General features: G+C 35.6%; 1 protein-coding gene across 2 annotated transcripts; it reads left to right on the forward strand.

Moving 5' to 3' along the window:
• Window positions 1-6: 6 nt before the first annotated feature.
• Window positions 7-25587, forward strand: HPGD (hydroxyprostaglandin dehydrogenase 15-(NAD)). Of its 2 annotated transcripts, XM_017744601.1 has the most exons (6): window positions 7-174; window positions 4133-4239; window positions 15149-15245; window positions 21330-21406; window positions 23323-23486; window positions 24571-25587. In XM_017744601.1, exons 3-6 carry the CDS (start codon window positions 15188-15190, stop codon window positions 24707-24709), a joined length of 438 nt encoding a protein of 145 aa, XP_017600090.1. In that variant the 5' UTR covers window positions 7-174; window positions 4133-4239; window positions 15149-15187; the 3' UTR covers window positions 24710-25587. The 2 variants fall into 2 exon arrangements, with proteins under 2 accessions (XP_017600090.1, XP_017600091.1); XM_017744602.1 differs by lacking the exon at window positions 4133-4239.
• The last annotated feature ends 1829 nt before the right edge of the window (window positions 25588-27416 follow it).

Raw genomic sequence — 27416 nt, forward strand, 5'->3', positions numbered from 1 at the left:
CGTCTGTCCATCCGCCCGCCCGCCACTCGTTTTCCTCCCGCCCCGCTTAGGTAGCCCTGCTGGACTTCAACTCCGAGGCCGGACAGGAGAGCAAGGCGGCCCTGGACGAGCAGTTTGAAGCGCAGAGGACGCTGTTCATCCAGTGCGACGTGACGGATCAGGAGCAGCTGAAAGGTAGGAAGAAGCGCTCAGCGCTGCGCTCCGGCGTGAGGCGCAGCAAGCGGAGCGCGCCCGGCTGCAGCACCGGTAAGCGCTCAGCGCAGCCTTCTGGAGGACAGCCTGCTCCCGATCGCTTCTGGCAATGACTCAAAAACGATTTGTTCCTGAACCTGCAGATGTGAAATATTACTACTACCACAATTTCCCTTTGTTCCTTGGCACATCGGAAAGAAAAGCCAAAGAAGTCGTTTCCATTGAGTGTTGTGTGTGATATTTTTGCATGAAAGCCTCTGTAGAAGATAATTGCTATTTTATGAGTAATATATATAAACTTTAAAGCTCAGACTTGCTTTTTATGAGGTTTCAGTGCAGATTCCAAGCTGCATTCCCTCGTCACAGGAGTAATAAATTCTGTACTGGGTTGCAGTGCTCTTTCCATACAGCACACTTAACTTTCATTGTGTGCTGCCATAGCTGAAAGCAGAACTGGTAAAAAGTGGCACACTACTTTATCACAGGGTTAACTATAGGGTGATAACACTTCACCCACATTTTGCAGAAACATGGAATGAAAGCAGCTTCCCTCATGAATGATTTGAGTTTCTGTTTTCACTTAGTGGATAAACGGTGTTCCCTACTGAGTTCTTAGAGTATCATATAACATTGATGTACCTTCACAATATTTCATAACAGGCACATCACTTCATCAAAGTTTCATTATTGAATGATACATTCATAGGTAGTGACTCAGATTCAGATTTTGACATCTCTTTTGTCAGTGCCCTTTCCCCAGAGTAATTTCTGCCAGGCTCAATGTGAACAATTTTGTTCTGTTTTCATTCACTACGCTTCACTTTTCATTTTCTCAGTGATCATTGAGCATATCCATTCCTCTTTTAGAAGACATTGCTGCTATTCCAGAATCCAGCAGTATTGTCCACTGTTCCAAGCTAGCATAATTATTCCTAATTCTATAGCTTTACATTGTCTGTTTGTAAGAGAGATGCTAGACTTTAAATCTGGGATCTGGTCTAATCAGCAAAGTTTTTATCAGCTAGGTTGATTATTGACTTTTTCTCCAAGTGGGAGGAGTAAGGAGCAAGAAAAAGCATCCTAGAGGTAGGAATAAGATGTGCTGCTGCATGGGTGTTACCCCTGTGTGCCTTCTCTCCCACAACTCCTCCTCTCTTTAGTGCCAGCAGAGTTCAGGACCAACAGGGTGTGAACCGGGAAGTTGGAGTGAGTAGGACAGGTCAGCAAGGGAGTTTTTGGACCAAGTTACTAGGAAAAGAGCACTCACAGTAGAATTGGAAGTGGTTCTCACAAAGAGAAAGAGCAAGAAGAGGCGGCTGCTGCTGCTTATGCCTCTCTAATCATTGCATTAATCCTGCTGCAGGTTTCTTACCATAAATTTGCAATCATTTCTCACAATCCTTTGGGGATTCTGAGCTGGTTTTGGTGTTGTTTGTTTGCTATTAAATGCTTTATTTTCATATTTCCCACTTGCAATTGTAAGCTACTACTTAACAAATTTACATTGATTTCACATTTAGTGTTTAAAGGTCTTATCGGATGAATCAAGTCCCATACTTCACGTTAAAGGTCATGTGCGTGAATGAAGTTCCTCTGTTTTTTAACTTTAGCCCTTACAGTAGGAAGCAATTGTTACAGTAGGAAGTACTAGAACTAGTATTTGTAAGTTCATGAGGCTTATAGGCAAGAAATCATCTGTTTAATCTATTTTCAAGTCTTGCCTTTACTTTTTTTCTCTGGTGGTTCTTTCACATAATTCCCCACAAAAATCTCCTATATCACCTCGCTTTTGAAAAATCACCATACATTTACTTTTGTCTTCCAGAAACATTTAGAAAGCTCACATATAACTGATGTTTTTGCTTACTTTGCATTGTTTTTCTTACCCTTCCTTTAAAATGGAGCCTCCTCTTAATTTTTCCTTCCCCACTCAATATTTCATACCATCATCTGCTTTTAACTTTTTATGGTTCCATAATCACTAACTAGTGTGCAGTGCAAACACAGAATTATTCTACATTTGAAAAGGGAAGAATAAATCAGCTTATACTGATGTATAGGTGACAACTTCACTAAGAATTTACAATGAGATTCTTCTTTTTGTGGATAGGTAATAGATGGGATTACTGTAGGCAGATAAACTTTTACCTGAAATATTCCAAACACAGATATGCAAAAGCATTTGGTCTTTTCTCAATATGTAAAATAGAAAACTACAATTAGACAAGACTGTTAAATTTAATTTAAAAATCATTGGCAAAATTACTATTATCCATAGTGTTTTTTGAAGATTCTATTAAGAATTAGGTTGACAAAAGACATTATTTAGAGAAGTCTTAAAAGGGAATCAGCCAGTTTCCAAAATTTGGAAGCTAAGTGAGGACCCAAACTATTTATTTTACTCACTGGAAATAAGTTCAATACTTATTTAATATAATACTTTGGCTCCTAATAAAGCCAGAGGTGTTCATTTGCCCTTGCTGATGCAGAGTTGGAAAGATAAGTGACTGAAGAGTTGAGAAATCAGAGAATCAATTGGCAACAAACATAAGAAAAGCAAAAAAGGCAGACAGACCAAACTAGAGGATTTAGTAATATTACAATATTCTAGTATGGAATATTAGAAAAATCTGTACAATAAAGGGCAGTTGGACAAATAAAACTTGTCCCATCAGCTGCCTAGCTCTTGTTTTGATGACCTGAAGCCTTGAGGCAAAGAAAAGGCTGGTGCAAGAAAAGCTTTGTAAACCCCTGCAACTGCTGCAGAAAAAGGTACGTGTCTGAAAGCTGATACGATGCACCTGATTGACATGAATAGCCAAGCTCTAAAGGTTAGAGAAGGAGGATGCTCCTGGGATCACCTTTCAGTGAAGTGATTTCATTAAGGCCTGTCAAGCATAATTTCAGTATACCTGAAATACTGTAGATTTTGAATCACACACCAAACAATGTTTTGTACAACAATATTGGGAGGGTGGTGTCTTGGTTCACATAATAGTAAATATTTAGTGACAAGGAACAGTATTTGGAGGGGGAAAAAAGCAAACTATATATATATACATGTCAGATAATATCCTCAGTCCTGGAACATCTTAGTCTGGAATGAACATCTGGAAGTCATCTCATCCAACTATCTTGTCAAAGCAGAGCCAGGCTTGATAATAGTTTGCTCCTCATTATGACATCATCGTGTTTTTCCATACACATCTTTTATCTCACTTCTAACACTGTCACCTGGGAGAACACAATGTCATTGGGGAAGTTTCCCACTTCTTATTTTGAAATTCTTTGGAAGACAGGTCACTATTTTTATCCTCAGAAAAAAAAAGATTTGAATTTGAGAAACACATTATTAAAGTTACCTGACAAGTAGGATAAATAACAACTTATCCATAAATAGATACATCTAAACAAGAGTCATGATTAATTATTTGTCGTTGAAATATTCATATCAGTTATTCATTAAATACAAATTTCATTCTTAGGTTAAATTTGGACTGAATGAAGAAAATTGTTCTGAATACATGAACTTTTTTTATTTTTCATTCAAAATAGATGGTGTCAAATCTTGACTTCACTAGCTATATCAAACTGCTACAAATCAAAATATAAATGCTTAATTTATATAATTGGGGTGCCAAACATCCTATTTAATACAAAATGTATAGGTGCTAAGAACTTTCATTACCTCCTGTTATCAGACATTACAAAACTGAATGAAAAGACAGTCATGGTACCTTAATCCTTACAGTTTCCCCGAATACATGTAATGTTCATGCACATTAGATAAAGAATTTAAATGCATGTTGCTCACTAATGGTTAAGAAAATAATAATGACATTTTGGTAGACTAATAAACCATTCATTTTTATGTATGCATCATATTTTATATCTTACTTCCCAGAGTTCTAAGAAATGTCACTCTTGGATCTTACTATAGGTGCTTTCAAAAAAGTAATTGAACATTTTGGAAGGCTGGATATAGTGGTTAATAATGCTGGAGTGAACAATGAGAAGGACTGGGAAAGCACTATACAAACTAACTTGGTAAGCATTATCTCCTTTCACACGTCTATATTTCAGTATTTAATGTTGGAATACAGTTAACAGCCTGTGGCTTATACAGATTGTGCCAGATGACAGAACATTAATTATTGGATTGGTAAGTACAGCTATTGAAACTATCACCACATAACTGAGTGTGTGGTGGCTCCCTAAAGTTGTCTGTCCAAGACAAACAGCACTGTGTAGAGGTTAACTCTGGCTGTCAATCACCAGACAACATTCTCTTTCTATAAAATCCAATGAAATCCCAAATAGGTGTAAGAATTGACTGCGCAGGGCAGTAGAGCTGCATCTACAGCAGGCCAGTCTGTTTATACAAATGTTTTAGAGCATTTTAGTTGCTTGTGAAGTTGCTGGTCTGCATTAGAGAATAAGTTGCCATTTGTTGTTACTACAAGAAAAGTCGTTCAACCAAGAGCTCCACATTTTATTTACCAACCATGCCAGCATAAAATGTGAGTTTTTAATACAGGCCACTTCACCATCATCACTCGTAGGAGCATACTACTTAAGGGTACTTACTTGCTAAAATCCTGTACATTCAACAAGCCTAAAATATTATTTTTCAAACCAACTATTAGCACTTTTTTTGATATTATCTGATATCTCATCGGATCAAACAACAATATCTGTTTCTCAGCTGAATCTTTTTTAATTTAGAGTACACCTCTATGACATCTAAGATACAAGGAATGACCTTTCTAGCATTAATAAAATTTCTAGGTTAATAAAATTCACCTTGTAGTCTACCAGCTGTGAAGTCCTGATTCAATGGTGATTCAACAAGTCACCTCATGACCATACTTACAGCAAAGTAAAAAAAAATTTTTGAAGAGTAAAATGTGGAGTTTTCTTATTTGAAATTTGTTGTGCAAAAAGAAAGCTCAGAATATTAAAATTAGGTATGTTTTTGTCAAAAATTTTAATGACAAAGGTACCCATCCTTGAAAACAAACAAAAAAACAAGCAAACAGAGTAACTCCAGGACAAGTAACACAAGTAACAAGCTGTATATGAGACGAGTTACAGAAAAATTAATGAGAAAATAGGCATTTGGAAAAAAAAAAGATTTTAAGTTTCGTAATGCATTTCTCTTGATTTTTTTATATCTATCTGTATTTACATGTTCTTCAAGATTTAACTACTTATATTTCTTCCTCTTTATTTCATTTCTAAAATGTTCTGAAAAATTAAACATCAGGAAACTTCATATTGTGAAGTAAGAGTAGTTTGTCACCCTCAGTGATATGCAACATCAGTATCTATTAGTACAGCTCCCTTGAATTTGAAAGAAGGCTGCACTCTAGATTACTTATTTCTCTGTACTTTTGTGCCTGGTTTTAACACAGGATATAAGTTACTGTAGGCAGCCATCCACCTGTCAGATTTGCAAACACAGATAAGTAGTCATCACTGGAAAAACTGAAGTCTTTGTGAGAAATATGTTTGATTGTGATATGTACTGTCAAAGTAAATATCCTAACTTAGAGTGATTTCCTAATAATTTTTCAATGCCAAGAGCGTCAAACAGAAGATGTTGAGAATCTCCTTCTATTATGTTGCAGATGACACCAAGTTGGGGTGGGGGTTGGTCTGCTGAAGGGTCAGAAGGCTCTGTAAAGGCTCTGTAGATCAGAACAGGACGGATTGATGGGGCGAGATGAATTGTCTGAGCTGCAATAAGGTGATGTGCTGAGTCCTGCACTTTTGTCACAATGACCCCATGCAGCACTACAGGCTTAGGGTGGAGTGGCTGGAAAGATACCCATTAGAAAAGGACCTGGAGGTGCTGGTCAACAGCAGCTGAACAAGATCCAGCTGTGCCCAGGTGGTCAAGAAGGCAATGGGATCCTGTCTTGTATCAGCAATAGTGCAGCCAGCAGGACCAGGGCAATGACTGTCCTCCCGTACTCAGCATTGCTGAGGCTGCACCTCAAAGCCCATGTTCAGTTTGGGCCCCTCACTACAAGAAAGACATTAAGGTGCTGGACCATGCCTAGAAGAGGGCAACAAAGCCAGTGAAGGGTCTTATGAAGAGCAGCTGAGGGAGCTGGGGGTGTTTAGCTTGGAGAAAAAGAGGCTCAGAGGAGTTTTATCATTCTCTACAATCACCTGAAAGGAGTTTGTTATGAGGTGGGGGTCAGTCTCCTCTTCAAGGTAACAAGTGATAGGAAAAGAGGAAGTGGTCAAAAGTTGTGCTGGGGGAGGTTTAGATTGGATCTTAGAAAATGTTTTTTCACCAAAAGGGTTGTCCAGCATTGGAACAGGCTGCCTAGGAAAGCGGTTGAGTCACCATCCCTGGAGGTATTTAAAAGGCCTATAGATGTGGTGCTTGGGGTCATGGTTTAGTGGCGGACTTGGCAATGCTGAGTTAACAGCTGGATTTGATGATTTTAGAGATCTTTTCCAATCAAAACAATTCAATGATTCTATTAATTTATTTTTGTTTTTACAAGTAATTGAGCAGAAGCAGACTGTGAGTGGTCTCAATGAGCAGAAAATCTGAAATCCAAGTCTTAGAAACCTACATGCTTAACTATCAAGCTACTGCCCTATTTTTTTTTTTAATGGGAATTTTATATAGTTTATATATTATTGTATAAGCTCACCATAAATGTCCTAATGACCTCATACACAGCTGAACGTTGAAAAATTTCATAAATACATGGTGGTGACTGGTGACTCTCATCTAAAATGATGAGAGTAGAAGTACAGTTATGTGGGTTAAATCAGAGCCACTCTTAAGATCCAAATAGCTCCACTCACCTATTGCTTTGATTATTCTTTCCCTGTCTAACACGGAGTCAACTAACCAGCTTATTTCCATAAGCATTTCTATCTAGTTACTGTAATTTCTGTAAAACAAGAAATAACACTTTGTACTTTTTGCTTTTTTAATTATAACAATGGAAGAAAAATAGCTGATGCATGTAATAGCTTCTATGAGTTGGTTCTATAATTTTTTTTTCTTGTAGAAAGGAGAAAAATATATGTGAAATACATTTTTAAAATGTCTCAATTTCCCTCTGTAGGATAGTTGAAGTATTCTTTGTATTATTGCTAAGAACAGAAATAGTTGCTATAGCCACACAGTGTGATACACATTATACACATATTTTTTATTTTAAAAGAGGAAAAAACCCTCTACATGCCAGTCGTTGTCTTAGTGATATCATTTATATATTGATACAACAAATATTCCCTGCCCCAGTTTAAAGTACAAAGTACAGAAGTAGAGCAGTACAGAGCAAGATAAATCAGAACAAACACATCTGGGGTGTGTTCTTTATGGCTAAAACAGTTCACAGAACCAGTTGGTCTTCAGGAACATTTTTAAAGGAGTTTAAGGGAGTTCTGTGATTGTACTGCTTGAGAAATCATGAAGAAAAAAGTTCCAAAAGTCGGGCTTAATTTGGAAGGAAAATAGAGGGAGTAAACCACAGTTCTTACTTGTATCCATTACAGTTTCCTGAGAGCAAGAAAAGACAACTTGATACAGCTGGGGAGGGGGTGTAAGAAGGAGTACTGACTGCTAAAATGATATTTCCATTACAGTGCTTTCCACCATTTTTCTACGTTTTGTGCTAGACATCCACCTTTTAATTACTTTGTTAGTATTTCTATTACTCTTTTTAGTTAAGTATTCCAGCAATGCCTGGAATATCTATTCCTCACTTCAAAACCCCAAATGTCGTGGTGTTGACTTGATTGATGTTATCTGGATCAGCAGCAGCTTCAACTAGTGATACTCATAGAAGGGTATACTGTTGTTATTATGGCAAATAAAAAAAATGAACTTGGCAACCCTACAAGAATTCCATTTTACAGAGATATTACCAGTGTAGTTTCAGCAGTCTGTCACACACACATATTCATGCACAGAATAGCACAAGGGTGTATGACACATACATTCTTATGAAGGGTCCTACTTACCGTCCTCCAGCATGACAGTGTTTATTGCATTCATACAAACTTTTGCCTAAGGGATCCCAAAATTTTATAATCTGACTTTTTTTTTTTCATCAAATCCCTAAAGCAAGAAAAGGGCCCACATCTTTATGAGCCTTGAACATGTATGTTATTTAAACACAACTGGGTGTTCTAAGAAGCTTCAATAATTTTATCTTGTGTTGATGAGGCTTTCTGAAATCACTGTAATTAGAGTGGCCATTATAATTACAGTATTTTTTGTCTTTACAAACGCACTTAGCACATTTCATACGAAAGACAATCCCCCAAATTATATGCAGGTTCTGTTTTTATGTTCATGTCAGAGGTTTCTGAAAACTGACATAGGTTGCAGTATACAGTTAAATGTAGCAGTACTGGTATCACCTACGCTTACATTTTAAATAATACCTGAATCAAAATTTTAGAAGTATTTTATGTGACATTTTGACCACCTTATTATTTTATTATGGCAAAAGTTAACTGTATATATATTTAAACCAATTCCCCACATGAAATTACGAAAAAATTTGAAAGCAAAATCACATCTCCTGTTTATGTGATGGTTTTGCACATTTTAACACATTCTGGCAAAACTTTAAATTGCAGGCCAGAACCTGGGCACATCAAAACACCCCAGTCATATGGGATTCAATTATTTAATTATTATTTAATTATTAATATATAATTAATAATTATTTAAAGTAAGTAGAATTCAAATGTACACATAAATTTGTTCAGGTGCGTGACAGCCTTATTCTTCATTACTAGGCAAAATGTAGAAATATGCAAAAATTCCAAGTTTTTACATTTTTCATGAGTTTGAGCAATTTTTTTCGTAAGTGACAGAAGTAATATATTTCCATGAATTTAGAAAAGTCCTTTACTAAAATGAGGTCTACCAACATCATGGTTTGTCCCTGCAAAATACTTAGATTGAAAGTACAGAGAAGATAATGCACCACTGTATATTTATGTGTGACTTCTTTCAATATAGCTCATGTTCCAGCAACTAGCAAACCTTGCAAAATCAATGTTTGCTTATAAGTAAGGACCTGTTCCTCAGAAGGCCAATTAATATTTCAGCAGAAACCAGAAGGGTAACTCAGGAAACATCAGAAGTGATTAATTGAATTTCCTTTTGTGATGAAGACTTCATGGTCATCACAAGGCTGTTCCACTGTGCAAGCCATAAAAGAGAGTATGCTGCAACCTTCTTCTGGTCCGTACACCTTCCTCGCCTTTCCTAGTGTACCAGGAGAAATGACAAGGACTGAACTTTCACCCCAAAGTAATGTAACCTGGACCCATAGCTGGATTCAGCAGCTGGAAATACAGACAGAGGCAAGCATCGTTTCTCAGTGCCACCAACAGAGAAACAAGCCAAAAAAAATAGTACTATCTGTAGTAGATAAAATGGCATAGCCAACTGGTTTACTGACAACCAGCGGCTACCTCAATGGCTTACTTGCCTATTCTTCAGCATAACTTGATGTCAGAGGACCAAGTGTCTAGGGAGAGATGTGGCCAAAAAGTGAGAAGTGACACTTACCTTGAAATTAGTAGCACAAGGATCAAACTGCTAAGTACATAAAGAAGCCTATAGGTATAATTATTTTTGCTGTTTATATTGTACTAGGAAGGACACAGTGACTTACTTTAATAGCACAGTAAGTAAATTAATTTTTTAGCTTATGGTTTTAATGTATGTTTACAGTAACCAATGTTGAAGTATAATGAAAAGCAAAGGTTTTGAACTAAGAACATAAGAGCAGCCATTTAAAATGGAATACCATTCCTGTGTCGTTCAGGAATGTGGAGGTGTATGGAAGGGGAGGAGGGAAGTAAAGAAAACTGCACCATAAAAATCTGAAACATAGTGTTTCATTCCTACCTTGTAAAAAAGCTACTGACTTGAAGCAAATTGTCAAATCCTGCTATATATTCCTTTTTCCTTTCTGCCTCTTCCTCTCTAGACTTCTTGTTTTCCACAGTTTGAGCTGGAAATTCATCCTCAAGAGCCTTCAATTTCATTTCATACAGCAATCAAACTAACCTATACATAGGAATGCCATGGGACTTGCACGCTTGCTCCAACTTGTCTACGTCCTAGAAAATCTACATTAAAAAAAATTAGTCCCACCTTCCTGTCCAACAGCAAAATGCTAAAATTTTCCATGGGTAACACAAGCAGCACCTAGTTTCAGACTTTTGAAGTTCATCTTACACAGTTCACAAAGTACTTTTAAATGTTTCCTTATAGATAGCCATCAATTTATAACATCACTGTATGAAAGGCAAATGATCTTGGGTCAAATTCCAGCTCTGTGCTAACCTGCTTTATGAAACCACAAGTCAGTGACTCTTTCATTTTTGTTCGGTATCCCAATCCCTGAACTATATTAGTTCAGGAACCTACATAAAATATTAGGACTGATTACTATTTTGTTTTCTCAAAGGAATTCATATTACCATGTCACCTTGATAGCAACATAATGCTCGTCTTCAGCACTGAAGATGCTGAGCTGTTTTCTCAGCATGAAGTACCAGATGTATCAGACAAGAGCTGGCAAAGGGAAACCTTTTAAAATAGGTATGAGAAACTATGTTGGTTGGAACAGCTGCCCTGAAACACTAGAAAAAAAGCACTGTGTACTAAGTTACTTTCAAAGCAATTCTCACTTAAAAAGGATGATGATTAATTATGTCTTGGGCACCATCACCAAAAAACACTTTTTTTTTTTTTTTTCTAATAGATAAATCTAAAATGAAACACAAAGTACGAAAACTGACTTACAGGTATAACGTTGGAATACAAGGACATTATACACATTGGCTGACATTGGTTCCTAAAGGTGGAAAAATATTAATTAGTGCTCTACTGAAGACTCTGAGTCTAATTAGAATCAGAGTTTCAAGATATGATTTCTTTTAGAATGATAGAATTAAAGCTATACAGTCAAAGGACACATAGAAATGTGATGAATCAAAAATTTTGTAAGTTATATTTCTGCTTTTGACACTAAGTTGCCATTTAAGAAATCATTACATTAGTTACTGATTACTGATATGTTATTCTCAAAAGCAACTGCAAATATTTTGAGTATTTGCACAATTATGTTGCAATGTTTACCATACTGTCAGATACCATTTTGGGTTGATTACTGTATGGTACTTCATTCAGCATGTCTGATCTCCTCTAATTTAAATCTGTAATTTATGTAGACTAATGCTAGGAGATATTCCCACACTCACCACTATAACTTTATTTGCAAGAATCCTAAATTTTCTGCTGGCAGTTGAAGAGTAAAATTGGCTGCCTTGAGAGCACACTCAGACATCCATTCCACCTTGATGGCCCATCTTCATTATATGCTGTGGTAAAACACTGTATTTTGATAAGAAAATAAACAGCAGTGTTACTGAGATCACATGTTTTTCAACATCTAGAAGGACAGTAATTTAGATTAGTTTCTGACTGATGATACTAGTTTTCTATAGCCAGGATAAAAAAAAAAAAAGTAAGAGTCAGCTGTACCAATTTTTGATTTACCTACATTTAGTTACAAAGCTGACTACTTTGATATTCTTTGTTCTTGACATGTTTATGAACAACAACCCTTCAGCCAAATGCAGTTGTAAACAAAGGAACTGCAAAAAATTCAACTCTAAAATGCTTTCTTGTACAAAGTCTCCCAGCATATTTTTATCTTAACAAGAGTCAGACATTTTTTTTATTAGGTAATTTAAAATTTAACTTTCCCAGAATTTTTATTTAATAGATAATCTATGAATTATTGTTGGTTAAGAACATAGGATTAAATTATTAGTCTTAAAAGTACAATTGGGGAACTGCACAATCTGAAAAGACCTTTAGTTTCTTTCATTTAATTGAAAGGAAATTTTCATCATAAACTCAAACCAAAAAAACTGGGTTCAGAAAACACAAATTTCGAGAGTATTGGAGAGAGGTGGATTCTTGCAAGAGAATGGGAAATCCATCACACAGTACTGTAAAGTGTCGTCTGCTAAGTGTGCAGGCAGATAGGTTCTTCTCACCCTGGGTATGTGGTTCAGAGTTATTCTGCAGAATAATTCTTTATTTTATCAGCCCAAACATCATAAATAGCCATTTCACTCAAGATCAGCCACACTTAGTGAGGTTTTTGCAAGGATCACAGGTAAGGATTTCAAGGCTGTAGCAGGTGTAAGGGGCAATATCCAAATGGAAGTCTGCATTTATCTTCAAGACCAGCTCTCACAATACCTTCATGTAAAGGAGAACATGTCTCCAGCCACTTGAAGAAATACTAAGTTAATGGATTCCAGAGAGAGAGAAAGAATAATAGAGTAAATTTGATTGGACAGCCAAGCTATACTTTTTTTTTTGGTTTATAATTGTGGTTTGGCCAAGGACTCATCTAGCTCTATTATCTCTGAATTAGAAGGAATAGAAAAGCCTTAAAGGAGCCCCAAGCTGTTTCCTTCTTCCTTCCTGATTTATTTTCTCTAATCATCTTAAGTGGAATTCTCTTTTTCTGCTCAGCAGGCTGAGCCACTGCTCCAGGGCATGACAGGACCTGCACCTGCTCTCCAAAGACAGCATTAATCCCTTTCTTCCTCAAATATCTCCTGTACAGCCTATCATACATATATATATATTAAAAAACACACCCCACTCTTAAGTCCAAATCTAATTTCAGTTGAGGTGCCAATAAGTTCATGTTCAGAATAACCATACCTTATAGCAAAACTACTGGGAATTAACAACCTTGGTTTGAATAAATCAAACTTACATGTGACAATCAACATTAAACAGCAATAGATTAACCTTTATAAGGGCTCTGCTACTTTCCAGGACATGCAAGAAAAATCAGATTTAGTTGGTATGTGTCAAGACACTGAAGACAATTATTTGGAAAGCTTCTGTTAAAGTATTTAATCAACAGTGTCTTTTCTAAATTAATCAAAATATTTTTTTAAAAAAGTTAGCTTAAACAAGACTTTCCAGGAAATAAACAAAAAAAAATCTATTTGTGGGATTTTTTTTAAGAAAAATTTAAAATATTATTTCAGAATTTTGAAATATTCACTTTTTGTGGGGTTTTACACTATTCCAGGAAATAAGTATTCTGAAAATATATTATCAGTGAAAATAACTCATTAAGTGCTGAAACTATAGCAAATGAGAAAAGCTGATTCATTATCAAGATTCCAAAGCAAACTTGGTAATGATGTCTCAGGTTGTTTTATCTCCATCAATGGACAGCCTCATTTTACTTGAAAAATGAACAAATGATACTAATAAAGCAGAACATGCACTCTTCCAAATCTGATTCCTATTAAAACCAAAAAGTCTGAAGGATAACTGAAGTTGAATTAAAAGTACTACTTTATATTTTATAACATGCATGTCTAAAAATATCAGCTAATGAAAATTAAATGTAATACCCATCTCAAGATTATTCCAATCTTGCTTTCGGAATTTAGATAGTGGCAGGAAAATAGATAACGTTCTGATTTTAAAAGCTCTTCTTTTTTCCCTCCAATTTCTTTAGTCACTATCTGTTAGGTTTTAGGCACGTACAGACTTTTCATTGTGATTTTTTATATGGGAAATTTCTGTCTCCATTATTCTGCAGACTGTCTCTGGTCAAAAATAGTGAAATAATCATGCACACTTCATCTTTTGAACATCTTAATTTTTTGGGGTGAATAAATAGCACTAAACAGTCATAAAGTACAAACAAAGTTCTCATGTAAAAGTTGAAGTAATATTTCCATAAGACTAAAAGTGTGTCTCAATGCATTTGTCCATTTTAAGTAGAAATTGTAAAGCAAATATGAAATTATTACAGAGACATCTAAAACAATTGGTAAATAATTATGAAACTCATCACTAATGCAGTAATACTGGAAAATTTCCCTAAAGTTATTATCTGCCACAAGGAGCCTTGTGTGCTGCCTTTTTCTTACTGTTTGTTTTCCTCTCAGGTAAAGTGCCTTTCTGGGAGAAACTCTCTCTCATGATTCACCCAGGAGGCTGGTAGCCCCAGGCTAGGAGTGTCTTTGGATATCCCAGTTTAAAAGTCTGAAGTTCAGTGAGAGGAATCTCTGCAGAATTTCTGACTGCAGTAGGGTCCAAAAACAGATTTTAAGGAATCAAGATGATACAGGTCTCAGAAAATTTTTTTCCTCAAAGTTCTTTCTTTAAAAAAAGAAAGAAAAATATTTGTAAAAATTGCAGCTAATATTATGCTAACAACATCTCACATCTCTTAGAATGCCTTTTTTTACCTTCTCTGTATTTGCCTGTGTGGTCTAACTTCATTTAAAAGGAGTGGTAAAACTCCTGTAACTTTAGTCAGAAAATAATACACCAGAACCAGAAATATATCATGGTACTTAATCCTAAAAGGTGTGAATTTCTTTTGACTTGAGCCAATGCACTTTTAAGTGTTAATTTTATCTTCAGATACAGTCAGTATATTTTTTATCATATAGAACAGGGTGGCTCAGTAAAAATGATGGGATTTAGATCAGTTCATCTGCCACTTATATTTTTAGATAAAGTATGTGTTCCATCTATAAATTATTTACTTTTTATTTCATTCCCTTCACAGCTTTTATTTCGCATTTCAATATTTGTTTATTTATGCATTTTTAAGAGAAATAAGTAAACTGCTATTATTTCTACCTATTGCAGTTGTGCTTCTGAAGTTATTGAGTTGCAATACTGTGGAGTGTCTCTGTGTTTAAAATCTTCAAAGTGTAAATAAGATCACTGGTAAAGCAATACAGGTTCTAAGCACCACAATAAAAGCAAGTTTCAGTTTTTAGAAGCACAATAGATACTTTGAATACCACCAATAATTCAGTAAAATATTTTTAATAGTTTCAAATAATCTTTGAGTATCTTCAATAATCTTCTTCTCTATACCAGACATCTGTGATCAGAGGAACTTACCTTGGCCTAGAATACATGAGAAAAGGAAATGGAGGTGATGGAGGAGTAATCATTAATATGTCATCCCTGGCAGGTGAGAAAATTCTCTGCATAAACAATTTCTGGTGGGTTTTCTTCTTACGTAAATGAATCATACTGATCAGTCTTACTTTTTCTTCTTTTTGCGGCCCTTCCCAGTTTAGAACTATCTTGAACTGGTTTTCATCTTAGCAACAGAAGGAATATCAAACGAGCACAAATTTCACTTCCTTTTTTAAACAAAATTTGATAGGAAAAAACAGTAATTTTCCTAATGTGTCAGTCTTGTATTTAAAATCTTGAGCCTGACATCAATTCCTCCATTCAACTCCAGAGGAACACAAATGTAGGAATATCTATGACTAGAGTATAACTATTTTATTAACAAAGATTGTCACACACCCACTCTGTGTTCCAAGTCCTTTCAGGTGTGATCTACCTGTACTTGAGAAGTCATAAAATTAACACTCATATTTCACCAAGCTTAAGTGTTTTCTTTGCTCACTACTTATCTGTGCTATAACTGTATTTCAATTTATTGGTATAAAAATAGAATTCTATGGATTCTAAGTCTGTTGGGGGTAATGCTGCCCAGTCTGAGGCAGAATTCTGCACCATTTCCTGTAGATATACTCAATGTTGCAGTGACTGGGCTCACAGCAAAAAAGCCCAGGTGAAGAGGAAACTGGAGAATGAAGTCACCTGACAACCTTCCTCAAATATTTTGTGGGGAAGTACTCGCATTCTCTATTTTTTGTTTGGAGAGGTTGTTCTCTCTACTGTCAGACTATCTGTGAAAAATAATACATATGCTACCTTACACTCAAATTGTCAGAGGGCTTTTTTTGTATCTCTGCAGATTACCAAATTATAGTAATTTCATTCCAGGATATTCCTGTGTTTTAACAATGAAAAGCCAGTTAAGACAGCACTGGTTATAGTTAACTGTTTGTGCATAGATGTGGATGTTCTGTGTATTTTTAAGTTCTCATATAAACCTTTGCTTTTGTGATAAAAAGTCCAGTTCATCCTATTGACATAATGCATATGGATCTTGAGGATGTGACTTAATACCTGCACATCTGTCAAACGGGTGAGAGGTTCTTTATCAAAAGACTCCAAGTACCTTTAAGTCAGAATTTGTCATACTGCCTAACGCATTGCCTACTGACACCAGTAAGTTTATCCCTATAGGCTGAAATGGACATTGTATTGGGTCCAAATTAACTTGAAGGAAACTGCTGCTGCAGTGCAAGAGTTCATCAACATAAGTAAAAGATTAAACATTTTCACAGAAACACTGGTGCCCATGCAGTGCTTAGAAAGGGTAGAGTTAGCAAGTAGTTTGATGCCTTTTCTAACTAGTGTCAAAAAAACACAAAATGATTTTGTTTTTAAGACCTAACAGCTTGGCTGTTCAGTTTGTTAAGAGCTTGTAAGTGCTGTTTTAATGATTTTATTTAAGTTTGAATTTATTTACTTAAGCTTTTAATATTAACATTGGGCCATGGTGATTGAGGATATCTGTCAAAACAAAGTTTCTTTGCTTTGTTTGGTTTTACATGGCTTGTATTTAGCAATTATTTCCAAGGTCATAAGGAAAAACACACTTTGAAAGCTAACAAATACTAATTTTTTATTGCTTATTTATTTACTGCTCTTTGTGACTGTAATTCTCCTTTCCAGTCTGAAGGTCTAAGTCCTGCAGTATTTTCCATATATGAAAGGCAAAATTCCATTGGCTTGCTTAACACCGCCTTCAAGTGTTTTCTTAGAGCTAGCTTCTGTTGATCATTAAACTTCTGAGTGATCCCCCTCACTGTCCAAGTTCTCTGTAAGATACAGACAGCAAATCTTTCTGAGCAACAAGAAGAGCTGTATGTAGTGCTTACGTAACATTCAATAATATTTCCTTTGCACATTAATGAGCTACCAGAACATCACCATGGGAATTTTGCCAATGATTTGGACTAGGGACAGAATCAAGCCTTATAGTTTTATATTTCCAAACACCAACAGAACTACTTAAATGATTTCTATGAAGCGGATGCTTAAAAGTGTTCATTGAGCTGGATTAAAGCCAAAGCATCCACCCTGTCTATCCAGTACTGAGTCTTCCTTTCTTTAGTCTCTCCACACGACAGGACTAAGAGAGGGAGAGAAATATGTGAGCACATGCAGCAAGCACTCAACTATGTGTCAAAGCAATAAAATGCAATTTTATTGGATTTGTACATTCATACCAAGAAGTAATTCTGCTAAACTGAGATAATGAGAAATGTGTTTTACTTTGAACTTGGTTCCATAAAAAAGAATTCCAATGACTGCAGGTTTTTGCATTGGAATAGACTTAATTTCAAATTCAAGGAACAAAATGTTCTAAAATTTCTTCTGTAGAAAGCTATACATGGTACCTTTAATTGCATTTAATGGAATAGTTACAGGCAACAGAGAAAGCATACAAAACTAAATTTAACTCAAGAGGCTGTTTAAATCATTAAATTTAACACAGTCTTTTACCTTGTGGTGGCTGATACATGTACACTTTTTGCAAATAAAGGGCAAAAGCAATTCAAGTATAGGCATACACTTGTTTTGACAGCTTTTGTATTTTTAAGAAGGTATTCTGTGAAACTGAATTTGTATCTGTCTGTATTCTAGCAGACAAAAAAAAGTCAAAGTATTCACAAAGGGCTTAAAAAATATTAGAATTTTTTAGCATAGTATCATGCTGCTTTTTTGAGAGGCTATTCAATATGCAGTGGATCTGGAAACCTTTCTGCTCTACAGCCATATCGGTGGTTTGATTGCACTCAACTTCAAGCACTCAGATTCTGGAAGCAGCTGGTCTGCCTTCCCTTTATTGAAAGCTTTGGTCACAAGAAATACTTAAAGTACCTGGTCACAGCAAACAAGCTTTTTTAGGATCAGTTCCTATATGTATTAGAAGAACAAAACTAGGCATATGCTTTCATCACTGAGCAAGCACTCTATCACAGTGACACGGGGGAGCAGAAGTGTCAATGGCTGTACAACTGGGGCCTTCAGCATCATGACAGAGCTTCTGATCCCTCCCCTTTGTGAAAAGAAAAGTGCTGAGCAGAATCTGCCAGAATGAGGTAAAAAAATTTAGAAGCTATTCCCTTCAGACTTCAGTTCACTGTAAAAAAAAATCATAGAAATGGCACAACTTAGAATTTTTGCTAGGATTTCTCTTTCACCTTTGTTTTGGCACTCAGGAAGACTACAATGATATCATGGGAGTATGCAGAGAGAAAATCAGAAAGGCCAAAGTCCCACTTAAAACTAAAATGGCTTATAAATCTTATTCAAAGAAAGGGACTTACTCAAATCTTTGAGGGCAACATGTTCAGAGAGCATAACTGGGGAAAAATGCTTACTTCTGTTTTCCTCAAAGTTCTTTGTTCCATCAAAGTGGAATGAAAGGAAATACTGGTTTCAGCAAAGCTTACTGATACCATCCAAACTTGGTGATGGAATTCTCCACATCTAGTACTAATTTCTCAAGATGTGGTTATTGAAACTATTGACCATGATAAACAAGGAGTTGTAGTGAGATGCCTGACACCACGTCTGCAATGGTAGAGTAATCCTGACACTCTAACAAGGAGAGTAGAGAATAAGGGCAAGAGCCTTCTCTCTCAGCCTGCCAGGAACTGAGAAAAATAAACCAGAGCAGTTAACACTGGAGCACAGGATTATTGTTGGTGTGCTTGAACTGGTTTTGGTAAACCAAAGAGCATCTTGAGTCATCACAAAGTCATTTGCAATTCACCATGCAGCAACATCCACAGAGAGAAAACTCTAGCCATAGCTGCCCCCGCTTCTAAGATTAAAACCCAAATGTATCACTTTCCAGAAGTACACTGACCCATCACCATCCATTTGAACACCCTCCTCCTCTTCCCCCCGTTATTTTGTGCATGATGTTGTCTAATCTGTTTCACTGCCGTTCTTCTTTACATAAGATAATTAAATATTCATGGCAGCAACAAACAGAATCCAGATTTTCTAACAAATGAATGCCCTAACTAATATGTTATGAACTCATCTCTGCTCACTGGTTGAATAAATATGCAGGCAGAGCAGACTCAATATGACACAGTGGTTCATCATAAAATACTTGCTAGGAGAGTCCTTGGGACACACCACTAACAGGTCCAGCTCTTCCCAGGGCAGGGAAGTGGCTCAGAGCTGGAAAGCCCACACAGTGGTTCTGAGCACTGAACTCAGGAACAAAAGTGAGACAGGGCTGTTACTGTGTTATGTGAGGGATGCTAGGACTAGTCTTAGATGCTTTGTCTGAAAGTGAGATGACTTTTTCTTGGTTCTCCACTTCAGCAAAAATAATAATTTCAATTAGGAAAGAACTGGTTTAAAAAAAAAAAAAGCTATTTGTTCCTCAAAAAAAAAGCCTGCCTAGTTATTCCTGCTATTTTCGGCATTTAAGTAAGTCTTTGAACCTTATTCTACTTCATTACTGTGAGCTGTGCCCTTCCTTTGTTTACTTCTTGACTTTGTTTCTCTTCCCTCTCAAGCAGAATGTAATTTTTCTTACTATGGTTAAAAAGTAAAAATAAAATTACCTCTAAATTCTTCCTCTGTGTTTCCCAGTAGATGTTGTCTGTTTTATTTCTGTTAGCTTCAGCCTGAATAGAATTTCCTTTATTTAAATCATGTAAGAGTACAAGCGTTTTTTTAAAAATAGTAATGTATTATTTCTAATGTGCCAATATTCCAATGTTTCCAATAATTTGAAGAATGGTGATCATCAAAAGTCAACAAACAGAGGAATATTAAGCCTGTGTTGTGATCACAACTCACAGGAGACGGTACAAAAGCCATTTCATAAAGTGAGCTCCTAAGCAGAAGCGTAACACATTAATCCAAGCTAAGCAAATAAATACAATTTTAAGAGAACAACCAGAAAATAGGTTAAGCTCTTCATTTCCCAGTATTGAGCAGTGCTCTTTCACAGGATCACCAAGGTAGCATTTAAGCCAAGATAAAACCTTGAAGCTGTCAGGTTGGTAATTAGAGCTTTGTGCTGTCTTGGAAAAGTTTTTCCCTCAGACAAAATAGATTCCAGAGCAAAGAGCCCATGTAAGTCTGGCATATATAATTTTTCTGGCAAATCCATACTTAGAGCTAGGTAGTGAATTTTTCATCTCCAATGAGACAAATCACACCCCTTCTTGAACGTATCACTTTAAGATTTGAAGTATGAAAAATGAAAAAAATATATGTGAGTTGTTTATTGGGATGAGTTCCATTAGAACCAAACATTAAGGCATTAAATTTACTATAGAGATTTACACTAGCACATCCAGGAAAACATTTTATCCTCTAACTTTTGGACAGGCTGAAGTTTGCTATTCATAAGGGCTTTATTTTCAGGTGGAATTACAGCATCCATGTGGTCCAGTTCAGCTTTCATTTTATAGTAGAAATTTTTGGCATAATTGGCAGAAATGAATATGCATTCATGGTCTGTCACTTATTCTTGACTAGCTTTTTGCCATCAACTCAGTCTTACCAGAATTAAGTTCTTAGTTTTCTTCCAAAACCTCTGTTCTCTCTTCTTTCTCTGCTAAAAATAACAATTTTGTGCTCTCCCACTGAGACCATAAAGGTTTACAGTGTTAGCAGAAAATTTTTATTTTGCTTCTCCTATTCCCACACTTCCCCCCTGAACACACTGTAAATGATTGCAGGTGTCCAGTTCACACGTCAGAAATCAAAGCCTATCTAAAATACTTTGCTCCTCAATATACTTTAAATACTTTACTGATTCCTAGAAGATGCCTCAAAAGTCTCATTCTTGAGTGTTTTCTTCCAGATTGTGTCCTCTCTTTTAAGTCACACTTCATAGATACAACTTTTCCTTTTAAAAGTTATGCTTTTTTATTACTCTTCTTTTGCCTGTACATTTTTATCCATCTAATTTTTTTTCCTAGCCTATCCCAGATTACAAAATATAATTTACAAACTTTTACTAATCCATTTTGTTGCACCTCTGTCAGAAATTTTTTTACACTATAGACCTATATGTGTGTTTAAGGTGATCATAAATTAGGAATATTTGACATCTTCATTCAGCTAACTTTTTATTTTAAAGGACTCATGCCTGCTGCATTCCAGCCTGTGTACTGTGCTACAAAGCATGGTGTAATTGGATTCACACGGTCCATAGCAGTAAGTATGCATTTTCCAAAAGGGTGTCAGCAGCTCCTTGGGAACATGCTTAAGCTTTTCATGCTCCTTCTCTACAGCCACACAGCTGAAACGAATTTTCTGAAAGAAAACAAAGTGTGTGAAGCAGTGGAGGTTCCCTCCTTTCACAAAGGGAATCCAAAGATAGAATAAGTACGGCATCTGTGTGTTTATGACCGATTTGAGGTTTGGGGAGCATGGAAGAAAGATGTTGCAAAGTAATCTAAGGACAGTGGGAGGAGTCCAAAGCCAAATTCTAATCCAAGTTTTAAAAATATTTTTTCAGAACCCTGTCCCAGTCATTTAACATTTTGCTTTCCTTATTTCTAAGTCAGGTTGATGACTTTTTAATGATAAATAGGCACTGAGGTGTACAAAAGTGACTTGGACACATCATTATTTATTCTTACCGACTCCTAATGTGCTGAAAATGCAAAATGACACATTCAGGATGGGGCATGTAAGATGATCATACTATAAGTCTCAGTCTCTGACTCCAAATCTTGCTAGTAAATTGAACAAGCACGGTAATAATTTAGAGGGAGAAATATGATTACACTTTAACAGATTCATCTTAAAGACAGTCTATTCACATAAGATTTCCAAACTGATTTCCAGAATTAATCACCTGAAATTATACTTTGAAAACTCTATGCACATTTTATGCCCCCATCCCCAAACAAGTAAGTCCTTTTTCAGATTAACATAAAGAGAATACTATGGATAAGTGTTGCATGTACCATATTAAACGCATCAAGAACATGACACCTGGTTTTACATTTTTGTTTTCTTATTATAAATATAAATATCACCATCTAAGAGCAAAAGTAGATTAGAGGAAATGCCGTCTTTAAGGAACACAAGAATGCCCAGGAAAAAAGAATAATAAACATAGTGAACTACAGTATTTACCAGAAAAGGCAGCACAGCCTGATGTTGGGCAGGTCTGACACCTTACATCTAGGACTTCAGTTTCTTGTCTCCCCCAGATCAAAAGGGCAGGCTACCACACCATGAAAATGATGTGACTTATATAATACCTGAAAGGAGCCCTGTTAAGTGTCAAAATAAATAGAACACAGTGTTTAACACTTATGGTTATTCTTGGATATATCATGTATAGTTCATCAGTTCTGTGCTATTGCTAAGGAAGTTCATCCAGCATTTGACACATACCTGGATGTTGATCAGACTTCTTTGCTACACACACACTTTGGTAGGACCACAAACAAGGAGTCCTACCTCTCCCAAAACAACTTGTGCTTCTTTCTTTCATCATGTTCCTGAGCTGCTTCCTGAAAAAAAATCAGTTCACAGGGACTTTCCAGTGGAGAAGCTCAGTGATAGATTCATACCTTGGCAGGGACAACAGAGCAACTAGAAAGGTTTAGCATTACAGTTGTAGGGATAGAGAACATATTTTATTTCTGTTGATGTGAGGAAGTTAAATACAGAATCTTAAAGATAATTTTATTTATTTCAGAGTTTTCTTTTAATTAAAAAAATCTCCTGTAAGATTGGAAGCATACATTTGGGAGAATTTTTTCTTGTTTTTGGTTAGAAGAGTTATATCATCACTCTAGAATACAGTTAACAACATGCTAAGAGCACTAAGAACAAAAAATATTAGAAAAAAGCAGCTGCATGGAAAGAGTTTTGATTTCTTGTAGAATTGTTCTCCTAACAAAAGAATTGTGGGGTTTTTTCTAGTAATCTAGTATGATTACTAGAGAAAACGTGCTTCAAACTTAGTTGTTAAAACAATCAGAAGTAACAAAATCTCCTTACTAAGCAAGTCTGAAAAGTACTTTGTGGTAAATCTCATTCTTTGAAAACTTGCTGACAAAATACTGTCTTAAAATGTTGATGACAAATGCATAACCCTTTCTCTTTTCTAGTTAGCTGCTAATATGGATAACTACGGTGTGAGACTCAACACAATTTGTCCAGGATTTGTCAACACACCAATTCTTCAGTCAATAGATAAAGAAGAGAATATGGGACAATACTATTCATACAAAGATGAGATAAAAAATATGATGCAGTTCTATGGCGTGATGGAGTAAGTCAAGTTAGACACAGTGGGGGTTTTGCACTTTGTTGATGGAGAACAAAGGCACACTTTCAGCAAAATTAAAATAAAAGGCAAATGCTGCCTCAGATAAAAGACTACCAAATGTGTTATCCTGTATACAAAGGAAAAATGGCAGCTATCTAAGGCTATTTTAAGAGCACCATCTGCCCATCTGTACAGTGATATATCCCTTTATGCAGTCCCATTTCCCAGCAAAGTCCAAATCAAATTTGCAGGTTAAATATAGTGATTTTAGTTTTAAATAGACCTTGGTGTTCCCCCATGAATTTATTTAATCAAACTTGTTCTGAGATACAGGGTATATAATTAGCACTGAATTTTCACAAAATTTTCAAGTGAACCAAGATAGATATCAGGCCAAGAACTTACAAAACTGGATTAAGAGCACAATAGCAACCACCACGGATCAGATCAAAGAGTTACCTGGCCCCTGGTCCGTTACAGGATCGCCAAAAAAGGCCAAAAGCAGACGGCTTGGACAGACTGTGAGAACATGACAAGCATAAAGTGATATTTTTTAACATTTTCTTAGTTTCTAACAATTAGCTTCTAAGATACTTCTGCACAAAGGAAATTGTATGTCTGTGTTGTTTCACCCATACTTTTCTTTATGTAAAATATTTTGCACCTATTGACCACGGCAAACTGCATGTGAAATTATCCTTTATGCTGATTTGTATATCAGCTCTGCTACAGAAACAGGATAACTCAACAGTAAAGAGCTGCAGAGGATTGTGTAAGGATTACTTCTGCCCATTTCCCTGCCAGAGAAAACTTTGATAGGAAGCCCAGTGGCAGCTGGATGTCTACAGGCATTTATCAGAAACTAGAGTAAACAAATGATGATTTGTAAAGGAGCCACTTTAGATGTATGTCCTGACTGAGGAGAAAAAAATCTCTCTCCTGAAACACTCATACTACCTCTGCTTTCCTCAAAATAAATTTGCTCAAATTCCAATTTTTTAAATTTTCAGATATATAGGTTTACATTGAGTTTCTTGTCCTTTTTACTTGTTCCTAATCATGACTCTGAAATAACTATTTTTTTCAGCCCATCAATAATTGCTGAGGGATTGATAACAATAATTGAAGATGATACTCTAAATGGAGAAGTTATGAAGATCACAGTATCCCAAGGAATTCATTTTCAGCAATATGGCCAAACACCTTTTAAATCATCAAAGAGATAAATAATTGTTTTGTGCTAATTACTTTTGGCTTTTCTTAAATACAAAAATTTTTGAAAAGAGTAATTTTGGGGGAAAAAAGGTTAGTGTTTTTTCTAGATCAGTGACAGTGTTCAAACATTTGCATCCTAATAACAAAGAGAGAGGTGAGAAAATCTGTTGTGGGAAGATGTTACCACACTATTCTGATTCTATAAGCACTAATAACAGTATTTATTTAGTAGAATAAACACACTGTTCTGAATCCTTTTTTAATTATTATTTAGGAGTAGGGGCCACTTTTTTTTCATTCTGGTAGTTCTGATCTACCTACTCGAAGCATATTTTAGCAGATCTGACTTACTTTGTTATAATTCTTTTCACTGTCATGCCTACTTATTTACATCTTGAATTCTTCAGATCAGGAATTCAGTTCAGGAATTGAGATCACAAATGCAGCCATAAGGAGTTAAGAATTTAATTTTTCTTATGAAATGTTAAATAGAACAGAAAAGATTCACATTCCTCACATAGATGTGCAACTTAATATGTTGTATATCATTTAAGAAAGTACAGATTTTTGACTTCTTGGATTTTAGATATTTATAAAATAGTTCAGACATATTTTTGTTTTCTTTTATAAATAAATATATATATGTGAATTTTCTCACTTTGTATATACAAGGATGAATATTTTGGCATTGATTGAAATGTTTGCTTGCTCATTAAATCTTATTTTCTAAACCTTTAATTTCTTGCCTTCATTGAGTAAAATGTCAATTCAATCCTGAATAATCTGGTTTTTATCATGTTTTATACATGTGCCTTTTGCTTTCATAGTACATATTCTCAGATGTAGCATGTCATATAGTGGCAATGAAAATAAAATTTGAGCTTCCTACCTCCTGAGCACTACTGGACCTTCTGAATCCAGGTCAATCCTCAGCTACATTTATGCAAAAAACTTCATACTTCATGGGTCACATGCCTAACAAAAATAATTTTTTGCATTGTAATTCAATTAGGCTCATAGCATAAGAAGATTTAATAGCTCCTGGGAAAGCTGGGAAGTTAATATTTACCCTTCTTAGGAGTACTGACTTTAATTTCACTGATTTTTTTTTTTTTAGCATTGTAACTGAAAGAGTGGAAACATTAGTACTCACCTTCTGTGGAAGTCAGGGAGTAATAAGTCTGTGGGGAGAAGAAAATAAACAGAAACCCATACTTTGAATTGCTCATCATTCTCCCAATGCCTCCATTTTTTGTTAGGTTATTATTATTAATTATATAATTATAATAAATATAATATTAATTATTAATAATTATAATTAATTATACTAATTAATTATTATTCAACAGTGTTTTTGAAGCCCATTTTGAATGCACACAGGATGCTAGCCACACCTTTAGCATCCCTGACAGCATTTGTATACCCCTCTGGATTAAAAACTACTATCTGATGTGATAGTATGAGTTTCTATGTTTGTCTCATTAACATCAGGGCATTTCCCAATACATGGCAGAATAGTGTAAAAGATGTGATGTAAACTTGAAGTCTGCATGTGTTAGTTAGGTCCTAATGCTGATAATCACCTACCTCTGAGTGTCTCCTTGTTAAGCAGGATTTCAACATAGCCTAGAAATGAGGGAAGGTTTAATAATGATGATAGAACATGCAAAACATGAAACCACCAAACACCACACTAAGACAGTAATTTAGCAGCTTCTCTTAGTAACACACTTCAAAGAATGATTGGAATATTGCTGATGATACATTGCTGGTTTGATTGTTTTTGCTCATCTTTCCTCCTTGATACCCCAAAAGAAATGTCCGCTAAACAGGCTGGGTTGACTTTCCCAGGGAATCAGTGAAAGAATATATCATTTAATAATGTTAGTAATAAAAGACCAGGAGTCCAATGTATGCTCCCTGAAGGAGGAAAACAAGAAAGAAATATAAAGTTAATTACAGCTAATCATTTTAGTCATTGCTCAATTAACTTGCAATATTCCACTTCGATAAAATTATAATTCTATGAATTGGCATTATTCTAAGATTCCATTTATGTGGTATATCAGTAGTCACACAAGAAAAAATCAGATTCATAAAACATGCAATTAGAGTCCAGGACACCTCAAAAATCTAAGCCTGTATCTGGGAAAGGATTTAAATCATATCTTATATGTATAGGTCTTTTCATCCGGATTAATTTTTTAACTCAAAAGACAGATGTTTTCAAATCAAAGCCATACAGAAAACTTCATGAAAGGCATATATTGCACTGATTTCCATCTGATAATCTGATAAGGAAGCCTCAGAATCAAAGAAACAGTTAAACTAAGATAAATCTCAAATGATTAGCACATCTGGAACTTACTGAAAGAAATATGTACAGTGAAGCAAAATCCTTGATGCAAATCATAATGTGAAAAATATCCATCAAAATTATACCTTTTAATTAAAAAGTGCCCCAAACCAAATATTACAGCTTTCCAGTTTCAGATAGTCTGAATTTAAACACATCTGAGGATTTTATCTGCACAGGAAGAACAAGTCCTACATATGTTTTGGAAGAGTTTCCTGTAAGACTTCCCCCCAGACTTTGGAAGTCTTCCAGTCAGAAAGAAAGAAAGAGAGCATATGTTTGATTCACAGAGAGAAGCACCAGAGAAGCAGTAGGTTAGAAAGACGAGTTGAAGGGGGAAAGTGAGATTCATTTTTTGCACA

This window comes from Corvus brachyrhynchos, unplaced genomic scaffold (assembly GCF_000691975.1).
Source record: "Corvus brachyrhynchos isolate BGI_N302 unplaced genomic scaffold, ASM69197v1 scaffold17, whole genome shotgun sequence".
NCBI classification, from domain to species: domain Eukaryota; kingdom Metazoa; phylum Chordata; class Aves; order Passeriformes; family Corvidae; genus Corvus; species Corvus brachyrhynchos.

What these genes read in the sequence shown, in the direction of transcription:
- HPGD (XM_017744601.1), top strand. Translation starts at nt 15,188, where the DNA reads ATGAGAAAAGGAAATGGAGGTGATGGAGGAGTAATCATTAATATGTCA. An exon ending in TAATATGTCATCCCTGGCAG is followed by an intron (nt 15,246 to 21,329) that starts GTGAGAAAATTC and finishes TTTATTTTAAAG; the next exon opens with GACTCATGCCTGCTGCATTC. An exon ending in GATTCACACGGTCCATAGCA is followed by an intron (nt 21,407 to 23,322) that starts GTAAGTATGCAT and finishes TCTCTTTTCTAG; the next exon opens with TTAGCTGCTAATATGGATAA.